This window comes from Melanaphis sacchari, unplaced genomic scaffold (genome assembly GCF_002803265.2).
Source record: "Melanaphis sacchari strain LSU unplaced genomic scaffold, SCAv2.0 Contig0_pilon_pilon, whole genome shotgun sequence".
In the NCBI taxonomy this organism is placed as follows: Eukaryota; Metazoa; Arthropoda; class Insecta; order Hemiptera; family Aphididae; genus Melanaphis; species Melanaphis sacchari.
Genome location: NW_020270366.1, coordinates 2,579,336 through 2,597,376, shown reverse-complemented (window position 1 = coordinate 2,597,376; position 18,041 = coordinate 2,579,336). Strand labels below are relative to the sequence as shown.

General features: G+C 29.8%; 1 protein-coding gene across 2 annotated transcripts in view; it reads left to right on the top strand.

Annotated features, from left to right (window-relative positions):
• Positions 1 to 16,665, top strand: part of LOC112600546 (autophagy-related protein 16-1) — a 159,106-nt gene extending 142,441 nt beyond the window's left edge. For both annotated transcript variants that reach the window (XM_025347812.1, XM_025347804.1), the window contains exons 10-13: positions 252 to 431; positions 13,573 to 13,657; positions 15,741 to 15,893; positions 16,454 to 16,665. In XM_025347812.1, coding sequence (XP_025203597.1) covers positions 252 to 431; positions 13,573 to 13,657; positions 15,741 to 15,893; positions 16,454 to 16,547 — 512 coding nt within the window. In that variant the 3' untranslated portion in view covers positions 16,548 to 16,665. The remainder of the gene's footprint in view (positions 1 to 251; positions 432 to 13,572; positions 13,658 to 15,740; positions 15,894 to 16,453) is intronic.
• Positions 16,666 to 18,041: the final 1,376 nt, after the last annotated feature.

Genomic DNA, 18,041 nt, shown 5'->3' with positions numbered 1-18,041 from the left:
CATTTTTTTTTTTTTTTTAAATATTATTTTACATTTTTCTACGATTAATAAGTTTATTTTTGATATATTTAAATAATAAAAAATAATTGTTTTCTAATTTTGAATTGGTTCAATATGAAAGAATCACCCTATAATAGTAGGTTTGTGTGTAACGGTTGCATAACGTTATACCAGGTATCGTCAACACGTTGCTGTTGTTGTTTTTATTATTATAAAACTTTTTCCATTAAACGCAATAATATGTTATGTAGGCGTCGAGACCAAGTTCGCTATGTCTAGTTGCAACGATCTGGTCACATCGGAGACTGTTGGCACGACCATCATGAGCGGCCATTTTGACAAGAGGATACGATTCTGGGACACAAGGACCGAGAAACCGCATACGGAGATCGAGGTCCAAGGACGAGTCACGTCTTTGGACTTGTCCAGAGGTAAGCGTATAATCTATACATAAATACATTCATAAATATATATGTATTATGTATATATATTACCGTGAGCTCTTTTAGTTTCTTATGTGTTATTATATCATGTGTTATCTAAAAAAAAGGTAAAAACCACGCCCACGCGACCATTTCGGGCAAACGTGCGTGTAGTGTGTCCTGAAACTGATAATTCTTATAAGGGCTGGCCTGCTAACCATCACCGTTAACATTTCTGCGGAAATAATATACTGGCCACCCCGTCATTGGGAAAATGCCCGAGGCCCGGTGACCAAATTAGTCAAAGTCTTCAAACATTTGTCCTATATAGATATATATAGAAGCAGTATCGTAAAATATTGCTATTTCCACAACACAAATTATACAAACTCAACGTATGTGTATTATGTATATAGTATTTAGTTTCATACGGCTATATTGACAATAATTTGTAGTTTTTTCGACTAAGACACGGGATAGAAAATAATAATCTTACTCGCCCAATACATTTTGGGGTCGAATTGGTAATCGCCCCATGTAAATATTAAGGTGTACTCGTAGTTTTGCTCGTGATTATAATATACTATTCAACCAGGGCGTGTCGGCGATTATGCATGGAACCGCGTCAAGTATACGCGCGGTCAGATGTCATCACAATATTGTCTACATGTTTATATATTGTTAAAACACGTACGCGACGTGCACGATTTTTGTCTTCTCATAACACTACACCAAGACGAACTTGCAGGTCGATGAGATACCTCAGTACCGCCACCGCATAATATAAAATATATCGATCTCGATCGATCGCCAATGTATTGCGCGCGCGTGGTTTATCCTGAAATGATATCTGCACGCCGTGAAGGCGCGACTCTATAAATATAATATTATGCAGTCTACGCGCACAACCGTTCCATCAGTTATGTATACTTATGGCGTCCGAGTCATTAAAATCTATCGAGATGAATTTACCGATTTATCGCCCACCCAACCGGTGATATATATATATATATATATAAGTATATATGTATATATTTGTAGCATGATGGTTAACCATATGTCTGCGTATAATGCGTGCTTAATCTACAGGGGCGCAGTTTCAGGTTTCCAATGTATAATATGATATGCGTGTAATAATATATGCGTTTAGGGGTGTGGATAAATTGTATAGGCAGACGGGACTCTTTTTATCGACAGCGATTTCTGTGGAAATCACATATGCGTATGTACGTATGCAAAATCATAAAATTATCGCTGCATCATCGGTATAAAAATAAACTAAATGATTTTTAAACCGTTTATTTATTCATAAATGGTATGGCCTTATATATTGAGTGTCTATTGATGGTTTATATTATTATACTTATATGAATGTAGCAAATGTATAGTTTTTCTCCGGGGAAATTTTTAATGGACTTTAATTGACAGGAATGTCGATTCAATAAAAAACTATATGATCCCCAAACAAAATACCCTATTACTCGATTAACAGTTGACGTACCCGAAAGTTAAATTGAACGTTTAAACACATTACAGTTAATTGAAGGATAGTAAATTATTTATATATTTTCCACTCGAACTTATGTACAAACATCGGTCTGGCCCTGGCAACGTCAGCGGCACATTAATTGCTCATCGATTTAGCATAAACACATCATTATCATAATAATAATATGTAATAGTAATCATTTTTACCAGATTCTATAAAAAAAAAAAATCATTCTATGCGATTTTTTTATTTCACGATTTTGTTGATATCATATCCAAGTCCGAACGACTGGAGTTGTGTACAAAACATTTACGGTCCATCGATGTACTGTTATACCTGATACTATGTTATGCTCATATTATAATAGATGCTAACATGCGAAATACACCGATCTGATAAAATGTTGGCTTTATAAAGTCTCGTATCGATTATAAAGAACCATGGTGGCGTGTCAATTAGCATACGAATATGCACGTATATCCATAACTACATTTACAGTATAAAACTGACAGCATGTAGGTAAATTGTAAAGTCAGCAGTAGGTACGTTGGTATACATAATATAATATAATATTAACACAGCTGAAGATTCGATCGAGTCGGAGAGATTGTGTTAACATGCGCGTATATGAAATTAGAATATTGGAAGACACAATTTATTATAATACACAGATAAATCTTACAAATGTATTAGCTGTCTTCTGCGTTTTACTATTTTGAATAAACATATCGTGTAGGTAATATTAAAATATTATCGATTGCACCTACATTGTATGCGTCTCATGACAATACTGCACATTATGATGGTTATTATTTAGTTGTATTAATATTGAAGTTGCTGTTGATTTGAACGTAACCAAACTCGTTTAAATTGAAATAATATTAAAATTAAAAAATTTCACATAATTGTACATACCATTATAATATTATGTATATTATACAACTAATGCACATATTATTACTAATCGTATTGTAAAGGTAGTTAAGTCAAATAAATGAACATAATTCTTTTATTTTATAAAAACAAAAAAATAATAAACAACAATTTGCGAGCACGTAATGGTTTTTTGCTATAAAAAAAATAACAAAAAATAAAAATTGTAAGAAAAAACGTGTGTACCTATATAAAAAACAACAACTACGGTTAAAATTCAGGAAATAATTTAAAAAAATTAAGGTTAGGTGAATAATTATAGTCTAATACCAATAATAATAATAATAATAATAATAAATGATAATAATAATTATTATTGTTTATTGCTTATAATCTTGCTAATAGCCACAGCTGTGTAATTTTATTATACAGTAATTCCATATTATTATAAGTACGATAATATTTTACAGAATTGTCATGATAATTATCAACTTTTTTACGTGGAGTAAGGAATTATGAAGTTCCTATACCTGTGGTTATATAAGCATTGATCAAATTATTATATTACAATTTCCTATTCAATATAATATGGATTCATAACTAAAACATTGATTTATCTACTGCAATACACTGTTATTTGGATTTTTAATATTTTTAACGTAAAACCAAAACAAATTACGTGATACTATTCTATCTTATTTTAATTTTTCATCTATACTTTATTGTAATTTTCATTTCACTATCGGATTATGTTCATAATATTATGTTGCCAGAAACCTGATTCCATTATAACAGCAAATAATCATCTTAATTTATTTGAAAAAAAAAAATATAACATTATTTTATATAATATATTACATGTTAAGTTTTATTTTTAATAAAAAAAAATATTGTTTTTTTGTATTATACTTTTATTTTTTAACAATGATTGAAATTGTTTATATCATTTTAAGTATTATGGCATTAAATATTATTTTAAAGTTATTTTACACCTTATTGTTTATGGATAGACAATATGTTGATAAATTAGTATTTAAAATAATTTTTAAACAATTGCATAGATATATTTAATAAAATATTATGTTATTACGTTGTACATCCGTTTAGTGACTAAAATTATTTTAAAAATATTTTGTTCAAAATATTATATGAAAAAAATTATGACACACATCGAACAATTATTTTCTTTTTATGATGAACCATTTTATCACCGAGAAAAAATATTGGAAAGTTATTGTTTCCATAAAATACTATTCAAACGTCATCGCCCTTAAACTCATTCATTCGCATATAGGAAATAAAAATGCAACACTTTATAGTGTTTTATATGTGTGTGTGTGTGTATGTGTGTGTGTGTGTGTGTGTGTGTGTGTGTGTATATATATATATACACATCAAAAACGGTAAATTTTACGGATACATAAAATAGAACAATTTATTATGTACATTTATACATACGTATTACATTATTATAGATAATGACTTAAGCTTTAGATAATTATTCATTATAAAAACAATTGGCTTATTATACAGTGTATAATGATAATATATACAAGAGCAAATTACATGTCTTACATGTATATTATATTATTATGTATATATAGTCTATTTATACCTACATTTATATGTATATATATTATATATTTATATGCAGTTTAGAAAAATAAGCTCTTGGGAGTAATTGATCAATTATTTAAATATAAAATACTCGCTATACCAATTATTGCACTCTAACATGGCGTCATAGAAGAGAAGGCACGTCTTTTTTTCTTCTTTTAGCATTTAAACACATATAAGTAATATTATAATCGGCATTAATTAATACGTCGGAATGGTATTATACGCGTATGTGTATATATGCATATGTACGTAAATGTGTTTGTATATATATATATATATACATATGTATTAAAGTACGGTGATACACGTTTGCGCGTCTAGTACACACACACACATACACACACACATACACACATTTAAATAAAAAGTAATAACAATAATAAATCGTAGCATTGTTGTCTGACCCGCAAACTATAATTTAATAATATAAAAGATCTTTGATTATATGTAACGCGCGCGATGACTATCAATCATTCGAGTTTCATTATTAGTTGTATTAGCACTATATATCATTATTATTTTTTTAAATAACCGAACTAGTTCTCTGCTGTATGGTTTTTATTTTTGATTATTATTACTTACCGCGCACGTAAATTAAAATATACCCTGATTACTTTTTAATATCTACTTAATAATAATAATATGTCGGAGTATAATATTGTAATACGATTCGCTTTGGTAATACTTAAACAGTGTTCGGCCAGCGCCGTGCTTGCTGCATTGGGTTCGACGATACACAGGTAGTTAGTAAAACGTCGTCGCGCGGGTATCGGCGAATTCTCACTTCATTGCGATGCTGCACGTGCATTAAATTTATCGATCGCCGCGTTGTCGTCCGTGTTTGTCTCACCGAACTGACCTCAATATTATATTATATTGTATACTTATTATAATATGCACGCGTTTTTATCTGTGACTTTGTAAGGCAAAGGTGGGTATGCGCACGCGTCTCTATATCATCGGTGCTACATTGCTTCGTATCGTGCTTATATAGATGTGTACATAATATATATATATATATATATATCATGTTATGTTATAGTGGGCGGAATTCGCTTTGTGCAAATTATTCGAAAGAATAAAAATAATAATGGGTACGAAAATCCGAAACCCGTTCTACCAGATCCGCAGTGAAAATCGTGATTTCAGTTGATATTAAAAAAAATTATTATTTTTCACCTGATTAATGACTTATTATAATATGTAAGATTTATATATTATGTATGTTATGCCGGTCTACTATTATACGCATTTTCTTATTGGGCTACCTAACTATTACTTTAATACGCACGTTTTAACTACTATATTTTATGTATGATGATTGTAATAGGTAGTCATCCAGCCAAGCGCTGCTGCATAATCTTAATACGATAATAAACGGCGTCCAGGTAGTATACAACTTACAGATATCCGGTCAGGACGCCAAAACACAAATATTACAGGCCGAATAAGTATCTAAAAACACGTATGATTATAAAAAATTAACGACTGCGCATTTAAGATTTTTCGGTATACATAACTGTATATAAAATATTTCTTTCCGAATTGTAGTAAAAATTAATAGACGTCATAGAGTTTTTTTTTTTAAATATTTTAACCGTAATGAAAATTAAAGGTCATGAAGCGAATACCTTATTTAAGTATTTGAATATGTATTCCACCAGCTTCACCATTATAATGATATTTAGTGTCTACCTATAAAAGTTTTACACACAAATAATTAGCTATTAAGATGACAATAATGTCTTATGAGGTACGGTCTTTTGTTTTTGAAATTAAATTTGTAATATTATTAAATTGTTATGGATTTTTTTTCTTGTTTGTACATTTTTACACTTCTTCGCGTACTCCAACGGCATTGATACGATTCACTAATGTAAAATTTAAACGAATAAATATATTTCGGTATTTTGCTCCTTGGCTGTTAGACGCTAGACCATACACCGATCATTTAATTTACACATATACTGTCAACTAATTCTATTTTATCATATAATATTATTTTATTATTAGGTCGTAATTTCTAATACAAATGTACAGGTGCCTGCATTGCGTGTGTAATATGTACTATTACGTACACATAACGATGCAAAGTAGACGTTAAGTCCAACGTAATTACGGCTGGTCGCGGGTGAAAAGCAGATTTTTAATGAACACAATATCCTGTAATCCTGTAATGCATCAGGATGGAAACAAAACCCAAGCCGTTGTCAAGAAGATTTTGTTAAACCGTACATTATTTAGACGGGTGGACAACAATTTGCCGTGGCTCGGTTCTTTTTTTTTCTCATGATTTTCCGTGCACGCTAGCGATTTGGAAAGTTATAATCTTGTTAATAGTTTAATAACAATATCAACCATATTGATCGAAAACTGAAAAAAAGTCCTGCGGATATTATAATGACGAGGTTCGATTAACCCGTATTGTGATTTATCACGTGTTCATTGCCGTTGGCTTGAGTGCGACCGCATTTTACCTATGCATAGATATGACTGTAATGTATTATATATAAGTAATACAAATATGTCAGACTAGACCTGACTGAAAAGTATTAGGGATATATAATTTAATTATTATTGTTGCATTTTTCACTCATAAATATTATTAAATGAATTATTATAAACGCGCTCGTGCGATACAACCTATTATCGCATAATAATAATCCTAAAAACAATAAATTCACAGATGATGTTATGTTCTTACAATCATTGTGAATTTTGAGAAATTTGTTTGATTTTCGTGCGTAATATTAAAATGTGTTATAGCCGAAACGAAGGATGGAAAAAACTATATTTTGATTCAGATTTATTCGTATGAGATGTAAAAAGTACACACATTTTTACATCATACCGATTTGATAACGGGAGGGTTACAAATGTTTACGCAAACTGCAGTGTACGGTTTTAGATTTCCTCCTTTTTTTTATACGCGTGTTACATTAATACAGTTATCAACAGAGTTCCCACACAAGTACCTAATACCACGTCCAAATTACGCTAAACAAGTTCAATTCATCCGAAATAATAATAGCCCCCGTTTGCCCTCTCTACTGTTTCTACCTCCGCGCGGTTCGTATAATATAGTGTTATATGTGAATTCAAAAAATCACAGGGTGCGCGAATAAATCATCACGCCTCATGCAAAGTACGCGACCTGAGCCGCTACAACTGCAGATCCCGCGTTAATTAACCGTACATACCTGTCCGCGAATTGCGACTGCGATGTGGGTTTTTTTTTTTTTATAACGCTACGGTCGTTGCAGCGTCCCGGTGGGATATTTATTATGGACGACGCGTGATATATCTATATCTATTTATGTGCGTCTGCGTTCTAGGGATGTGTGCGTGTTGCAGGTATACATAATATACTCGCCATCTTGCACGACTATTTAATATAACAAGCGGCGGCGCGTATAATAATAATATAACACTCTCGTTAGGGCGCGAACTCGCATAATAATATGTGCGCGCCAGGAAAGCCGTTTCATTATGCATTACATTATGTGCAGAACGGGCACTACTCCGGTGCCGCCCGGCGACACGACGGAGGTTAGACCTTTTAGCGTTTTATATGTAAAACGAAAACGCATATGGATACGGGCGCACCGTCGGCTGCCGTGTAGGCAATACATTATTATATGCGCATTATCGTGTCGGCCGGATCTACGCGGATGATATGCAGCGGATATAATACATGTATAGTAAGTAGTGTATCCGTGTATCGGCGTATACAATACGCGCGCAAAAAGAAAACTGTGAGCGTTAGGTCAATATCATATAATAATGTATTGGTACGAATAGTGATTCACGCGGTACGGTCGGCGTTCACCGTATAACAATATAATTCGTGTCGCCCATAATGGTCTATAAAAAAAAAAAAAAAACAAAAATAATAAAAAAAAATAATAAATAAATAAACGAATAATCCAAGACCACCGAAGTACACGTCTAATATTTAATGATATTCATGTGTGTATTATAATAATACACGAATGTATTATATTAACGCGTTATATTTGTCGTTTAAGTGTAGGTACCTGTACATACAAGTCGTGTGTTAAATAATGCAATGCAGGCAACACCAATACGTCTCGATGACGCGTGCTGTTAATATATATTTAATGGTTTTATTTTTATTTTTTTATATTTTTATGGTGTGTCTTATAACGGATCTAAACGCTCTTTGTACACCCGCCACGACCCCATCAATGCGTATATCATAATATCAAATAAATCTCAACCCTCATACACTACGCCTACAAAACTATTAAAACGATCACCTCGGGATCCAGTCAACTTGTTCTCCTATGTGCATAAAAACATACATGTTATAATAATTATCAGTATTATTATTATTATCATTATAATAATTATTATTGTTGTGACGTGTTACGCGCGTTTACGACTCCCGTAATCCGGTCGTGTGAAAACCGTAAAAAGTTGACGATCGATTTGATTTAATGCAAACATACCTACGGAGCGTTACATAAATATACGTAAAAGTGTACGTGTCTGACATTGCAGCGATATTGTAGACTTTTAGTCATGGATACTAATGTAGATACATATCAACACCTGCTATTATAGTATAATATATATATATATATATCTGTGAACAAACAATTGATCTCTACTTGTATTTTCATGTGATATACCGATATACATCATCAATAACTTAAAAATATTATGAATAATTTAAGAATACACGTAGGTATAAAAAATATTCTTAAAGCACAAACAAATGTAAAAAAATTGAAGAACCGGAGTTTTTGCCTACTTATAGGCAAGTCAACATGTTATCAAAACAACATAATAAAAAATATTTATTATAAGAGATGCATTTATCTAGGTAATAAGTTATTAAGTTGAATCTATAGTTAAGAATTTTTACATGGATTCTAAGCCGATAGTGATGAATATATCAATTTTATATAATGACGAGAGTGTTTTTTATGTCTATATTCACGATTAGTAGTCGAAAATGCTTCGATTTTTAAGATAATGGTATCAAATAAAAAATTGGATAAAATTTGTAATTTAAAGAGGTCGCAATTAAAAATTGCCAGCGTTCTTCATTTTATTCAAGTAAAATTTAAAAAAAATCATGGATAAATTGTCATTTTTATGCATAGATAAATATTTTTAAACCAAATCGTTTTTTTCGTCTATATAGGCTCTTACAATTTTCATTCACAAAATAGTAATATTATGATTTTTTTGTATAAATAATGTAATTTTCAAAATATTTTGACACTGAGTTATTTATAAATATTTAAAATTTACAATTTTTTTTTTTTTTTTATGTATAAATTTTAATAAAAAATATTCGTTGTATTAAAATATTTGAAATAGGTACATATGCATAGTTTTATATATATATATATATATAAATATTATTGAAGTTTTAATTTTGACAAAGTTATAACTAGCACGTACTAAAATTAAAGAATCAATGAAATTTTAACTGCAGTTGTATTTTATTAAAATTTCAAATTTAAATTTGGATAAAATTAAATATTCAAACTATAAATAACAATATTCGTTATTTTTTTATAGTGCAAAAACATTATTCATGAAGATATACAACTTTTACGTACCTATATTATTATATTTTACACACACTATGATATTTTTAAATGCAATGTTATTGCCTACTGGTAAAAATTATTTTAACCTACTTTATTACTAATAGTAAAATAAATTACTTTTCTAATAGCAATATCCAAAAATATAACTTTTGAAATGCACTCAGTAATATAGGCTAATAACTTAGCTTATATAAAGATTATAGGCTAAAGATTCTTTTCAGAATCTTTATTCCTATTAAATAATACGAGTATATATTATTAATTAATTCAAATTTAAAACATCCATTACAATGACCCACTCAACACTTACTATACCGCAGAACAGTATACACTTGTCCACCTATTTTTATTATTATTAATATAGTATAAACCATGGTATATTTAGAAACAATTTTCTGAAAATAGTTAGGATCATAACTCGTATCTTATCTTATCCTATTTTAAAATGTACTTGAACAGCTGAAAAACCGTTAGTGACTCTAAGTGAAATTTAATTTTTTTTTTTATAGTCATTATGTTACTGTAAAAAAAATACTTTCAATATGTATCAACAGAAAAACAATAGGATGGTGACCAATTGTCCGTGTATAAGATTATTACGGTGGTCAATTGTTCGCATACGACGATTTTTCGCGGGGACCAATTGTCCTTTATCTAATATCTATTGACGTTTTTTTTTTTCGTTTCACTGGAATAGTCTTGGAAATTCGCCCAATTTATATGGTGGCACTGTGTAGGCTTGCGATTTCTATGGCGGTAATCATCTGATCTGATTTCGTCTGATTCGATAATTTTCTATGTAGCTTAGCCCCGTTGACGGCGTGTGTATTTCGTGCTTTGTTCAAAATATGTCCTAAAAAATTAAAAAATCTTCGCGTACAATGGACATAATTACGCGTTGATTATACACATCACGTAATAACCACGTTCAATACTTTACTACACGGATGTTTTAATTAGGAATACGTTAAAAACCGCAGTTCACATCAGTGCACTATAATTATTAACGTGACTATTAATATATGTAGATGCGTAATTGGATGAGTTTTTGTCTCGATTTTTCATTGCGACAAAATCAACGTTGGATAAGCGTTTTTAATGGGCACTGAACACTTTATAATAATTATTATTATAATCGTCGCCGTGTTAATACTTTATTATTTATATGTATATAGGTACATAAAATATTATACGTTCGCACTGTTAAAATAAGAGTACCTAACGTGCGTATAGATGGATACTTTATACCGCACGTAATACGTTATTTACGATTTAATAGTTATTATACTCGTCCTGCAGTTAATTAAAAATCGTAAACATCGGTATACGAGTGATTTTTCATAGAATTTTTCTTCTGTTTATTACATCCATATACATTTATAATACACGTTTCAGTGATACAACAGTATTCTACGTAGCCGCCCGACACACTGGTTACACATCGTAGAAGAATCGAATATGGACAAAAATATATAACTGTACTTGCCGAGTGTCGGTTGGAATATTATAATTATTTGTCAAGCACTCCCACGCGACGATTCCGTCAGCTACAGTGCTAGATTGTCGAGCGTTTCCGACGATTGACGCCGCTATATCGCGGATGATACTACTATATAACGATGTGATATTTATGTCGAATTCGGTCACTGCGTATAGTATAGGTATGCATTTCCGCGCGAACATATCTATAACATTAGTATTAACACTACGCGTCACGCGATCTACATACTGCGAGACGATATCATTAGATTAGATTTTGTATTACATATGCTGTCCCGGAAAAATATCGCGGAGTCAGTCGGTCGGATGGACCGCATTTTTCACGTATGATGCATAATCCACTGCAGTCGGAAATAATTTAATAACCATTATATCATAAATATTTATAAAGGTTAGCAAACTCGACCCAATCAGAACGTCATGTCATGACACATAATATACCTACCTATAATATTTGCGAGCGGCCGAAAACTAGTTTTGGTGACCTCCGTCCTCGTTGCTTACATATTTGTCGTGCACAGTCGAAACAGAATAAAATATTAACAATCAATGTCATGTATGTAATTACTATGTATACTAACCGTATGAGTAAACCCACAGCGGCGCTGGTGAAGATTACTCGAAATGACTAGGGTGGTCGTCGCAGGTACATATAATACGCGAATAGAGCGGGAGCACTCTCTCGAGCGTATAAAATTCCGCGGTTTCAACCGGCTCGAAATATTATCCTTATAGGCATATACGTATTATTCGTTATGTGCATAATAATAACATTTATAATGTTGTTTTGCTTGCATCCGTGTCGATCTCGAATGGTATATTCTTATGATTTTGTAATATTATAGTGTATAGTTCATCAAACATAATTATTTATATTTAATAACGAACGTATTTAAATTCGGTTTATTGAAACTCTGAAGTTTAGTAAAAGTCATGGAACATATTATTATTTCTAATTTAATTTATGTTTATAGATTTATATGCAACTTGGAAATGTAATTTAATAACACAAACTTCCTATTATTTGTACACACAAATCACTCGTTTTCAGTGCAAATTTTTATAAATATTCTTAAGCTAACGGTATTAAAAAAAACAAAAAAATGATGTACTTGAATTAAAATTTTAACCAGTGGTTTCTAAGTAAATTGTAATTGTATACGTAATATACTATCAATAATATTGGCTTGTAAATCGTACAATGGCTCATATACCTGCTTAAAGTATAATAATTCAGAGAGTGATCGATTATAATAATGTAATCTTATAAATTCCAAAAAATCAGAATTTTATAACTTTTTTATTAAAAGAAAAATGGGAGCGTGACTAGTAAAACACCCAGTATGTATATTTTTCTTAGTGAAAACCTGTCGGCGAAGATATTATAATAATAGGTGTACCGTCCAAAAATGGCTTACGCGATCTTTTCGATTGTCTAATGGCCGCGTGTTATATTGTTTTATTATGCGTGCGGTACTGGTCAATAAAAAAAAAACATGCCTAAATAATACTCGATGCATGCAACTCGCGATAAACGAACGCGCGACCGTTTAACCTAAATCGGATATTACACGATACATCTCCCCAAGTCGCGCATGTACCGCTGCAGCGTAAATACGTATATTACACGGATAGGGTACGATAAATAATAATACGTTTGAATAATAGTATATGCACACAACTGCAGCACGGCGTTTGGCGATCGCGTTAGATTTTAATTGGACGCATACCCGTTCGTACGAGGTATAATATTCGGCGTGAACAATATATTATGATAGTTGGCTGAACATAGTTTAATATTATAGCATAGCGCCCACCGCCGCCGGCTAATCGTGTCTTAAGAGTCGACGGCTATCGACGGTAATATAATATAATAATATATACTATTGATAATAATAACAATAATAATTCGACTATTCGACTGCAGCTATACGGCCCGTCGATCGTACGTCGTTGTGGGTTTTAACATGCTGAAAATGGACAGCGGCGGCTTGTGTACACTGGCATTTATGCGAATAACGATATTATTATTTGCACAAGTCGACGAACAATAATTATATCGATTACGGTTGTGTTTCAGATTGCAATTACCTATTGAGCTGTGTCCGGGACGACACCCTGCGGCTGGTCGATCTCAGGACGAACAAAATAATCAACACATTCGAGCAAGTCATATTTGTTTAATTTTTTTTTTCTACTTACTATTATTACCATTATTTGTGTTATTATTTTTATTCTTCTTCTTCATTTTATTATTATTATTATTATTATTATTATTATTATTATTATTATTATCATTATCATTATTAACTCAAATCCATTAGTTGAGTAGGAGATCGGAAAGCTAAATTATAAGGGAGTCGCATGAATAAAAATAGCTCGTAACGAGATAAAACCATTTTATACGACTATACATCTAATGTTTTTTTTGCGTAGCGAATACGTTCACTGCATCAGTCTCAATTGTTTTGTATATACGTACGTAAGTACACTCTTATAGATAAGGTTTATTATTTTTTTTTTTATATAAGTATATACACTTTTTTTAGTATGTTCCCGGTAACGTTTAGTTAGATCTTTTTGTATTTCGAAACTTTATTTTCGACACCGATTGTACAATGGCTAGTTGGCTTCACGCCTCATAGTTTGGAGTATAATTTCGTTCCCCTTTGTTGCAATTTTTTCATTTCCTGTTAACTTTCCGTGATATAATTCAGACATTTTCAATTTATTTCAAGTTCATTTATTTCAAAAAAAAAAAAAAGAAAAGTTTTCCAATCTCTTAAGTTTAAATATATCATTCAAGAACAAATAGCCAATTTGCGTAGTAAAGTTAAATTTAAGTTTTATTTTTATAAAATTAGGAGGTTGGATGGGAAAAGTAACTTTAAAAGACTCAATGTTTTCGTTTTAAATACCGTCTTTTGTTCTTTTCATAGAATTTTTAGTAAATAATAAAACAAGTAAAAAGTAAAACAAAAAGAATATATAAAATAAATGTAGGTATGTGTACATAATCTCGCTATCACCTGTTATATTATTTTTGCACACATAATTGACACTATATTCATTTAAAATATCAAATTTTATGTTCCGTTATTATAATAGTTATGGTATTAAACTTCAACAATATATATATATATATATATTTACGTATGTATGAGTGGGTATGTTAAATGAGCACATAATATTCTTACAGTAAGTTTATTATCTTACATGGATGTTTACGAAAAAGTAAAAACCGTTATGCGTAGGCATAAAATCAAATCATGTAAAAATCACTGGACGTGCGGTTAATATTATTTAATTTAAAACCTACTTATTTTGTATTACTGAACACTGTTATTATAATTTTACCTGACTTCGAGAATTAATTTTCTAAACAAATATTGCGAAGGGGTTTTTTTTTAATTGATCGTAATTCTTTAGTATTAGTCAAAAAGTTGAACGATTTATATGGATAATTGGGTTTTTATGGAGATTGATTTCAATTAATATATTACAGTATAATATTTATTAAACTCATCTATTGGTATACCTGTATACCTGTTATTAATGTCCATTAAATTTATATTTATAGTCTTTTTTCAGTGATTTGAATTTAAAATGTAAAATAATAATACACCAAAATTAATTTTCAACGATAAATTATATCGATGACGCATATGCACATAAAACATTACTATAGATGTTATGGTATTTTAAATTCCTTTTATCACCAGTTTTTGAAAATTGTTTGATCATAAAATTATAATATGATTATAATCGCATTATCCCACGCATGCCATAGACCACCAAAGACTGAGACGGAAAAGAAGGAAACAGCTCGGTTTTACAACTGAATGATTGTACATTTCAATTAACTACTGATGTACATTTTTGATTTCAAAAATATACAACTTTATATGATGATTATTTAAAAACTTTTTTTCAGTTAATTTTATATTTTCCGACTTTTATTTTCGTCGTATTATCGTTCACAATCTTGAAATATTTAATGTATATATTTTTTTTTTGTATTTGAATCATTATTTATGTAAAATTGAATTTAAATGATTGCTTTAATATTTACAATACTTTACTAGTAAGTTATAGTTGGTAGGTTCCCATGTTTGCCTAAGTATGTTTTGTACTAGATATAATATTGTGTTATACTAAAGTACAAAACAGTGAAATAAATTATATTATTAATAAATAATAACGTAAAACGGATATTCTCACATTGTTTTTTACTATGTGTTTAAACAGAGCTGACGGATTTAAAGTGGGTTGCGATTGGACAAGAGCTGTGTTCAATTTAGAATATGATCATGTGGCCGTTGGATCCTCTGAAGGTTCGGTATTCATATGGGCCGTGTCAAATCCCGTAAAACCACTTGTAGTATTGAAGAACGAACACAGGTACATATACATATTTTATTGCTAGAGCCATAAAATATTATTATATATAAATATTACTCCTGATTATATTATCAATGGCATGATTTTACAATCTCTATTCGGGTACTTAATTTTAATCATGCTTGATATAATTTTTGGTGGCTACTATAATTTGATATGACTGTTCCTTCCAATAGCCAAAAGATTCGATCATGCTATAAAAAAATCGGTTTAGTCGTTAAGGACAAAAAGAAATCAACTAAAACGTCAACTTATAATTTGCAGTAGTCTGTAAGAAAATATTTATCAAATCTTACTATTACACTTTTTTAGTAGTAATATAATCATTAAAATTGATTGATAAAAATGTTTTTAATAATTATATTACTATATTTTAATTTATTTAATTAACATAATATTTATGTACTATTAGACTCGAACAATCGACAATTTTGCTAAAAAAAAAACATGCTTAGTTTTACAATTTACGTTGATAGATTTTAATTTTGTCATTTTCAGTATTGTATTAAAATGTACTTAAAAGTTATAAAATAATAAAACTGTTATTTTCGTCATTGCAGTGCACCGGTGACGGCCGTATCTTGGCATCAATTTACCAACAACGTGGCCAGCGTGGATCGGTCTAGGAGGGCAGTAGTCTGGGCAGACGTTTAATGCACACTGTGAATCCGGTGGTTTGTTTTTTCTTATTACTGTTCACAGTCTACTGCTGCAACGTAACGCGTGTATTTTCCTTATTTTATTTTATTTTTTAATATATTTACCATTTAAATTTTAAACAAATTAAAAAATAAAAGATATATGTATATTTTTTATTCTATGTATACATATTATAATAATTGTTGTCATACGTGTGTGCTTGTGTATACAATATATATATATATATATATATATATATATATATAACATGCATATATAGATATATTATTATTTTTAGACTCATTTGATGATGTGAGATTATTTTATATATTTCATGTATTATGTGTTTTGAATAATAAAATGTTCCAAATATTTTTTTTCCTTTTAAGCATCTTGGCCAGATTTTGTAAATTACGTATATGAACTAATATCTAATATCTCAACTAATGAAACATCTTTTTTTCAAACTTCTCAACATTATCGATTTGTACAGTACTATTACTACTCTATATTCGAGGAATATCGATCATGATATCGATAGCATATTATTGTAAAAAAAAAAAAGTAAATCTTAAAAACATAATTTACTAATAATTACTAAACTCTTTCAAGTATTTAAATATTGAATAATCTAAGCATCTGTAAATTGTAATGATCATTTAAAACATGTATTTTTAATTTTTCGATTTCGTATTACCACAATTATTGTTTATGATAAAATTAAGAAAAATTAAAATTGTATTTCAAGCTTAGCTATTATTAAAGTTTGTATTAGTAATGAAAAAAAAATGTTTTACTTTTACCTTCATAACTTTAATAAAATATAAAATTCTAAAAAAGTAAATAAAAAAATTATTTGTGATACAGAAAAATGAAGTTCTATATATTGTGATTATTTACATTTTCCTTTGATTTCAGACTTTTTAAATTTTTTTATGTATTTTTAATTATTTTTTGGATAATAATAACTCATCGAGAAATTGTTGTGGTTTTTTAATCAATTTTTAAATATTCATACTATATTGAGTTTTTTAATTTTTTTTTTTATTTATCACCTTTAGTTGTATTGTTTTATTGCTATTTAACTAATCATAAAAATACATTAAAGCTTTTGCAATTTACAAAACTCAAATTTTAGTGTAACTATTTACTTACAGTTCTTTGATTTAACAGACGAGTTTATTGAAGGCCAATGGTCATATTATCATAACTGCACTTATTTGAACATTTTATATTATCTTAATATTATATAAAATATCATATTTAAAGCTAAAAATATCACACCTAAAACCCAACAATTCCTAAAATGATGATCTATGACCAAAAAAGTAAAATAATGCACCTGTAATTGCACTTATTTTTTTTTTCAGACAAGTTTTAAACAAAAAAATGTTTCAGATGAATGTAAAGCAGGGCACACACTCACATTCTATAACATGTTTAATTCTAAAAAAATACCGTCTCGCATCGATATCGATATCGTTATAGTTCCTACTTTTCTAGACAGAT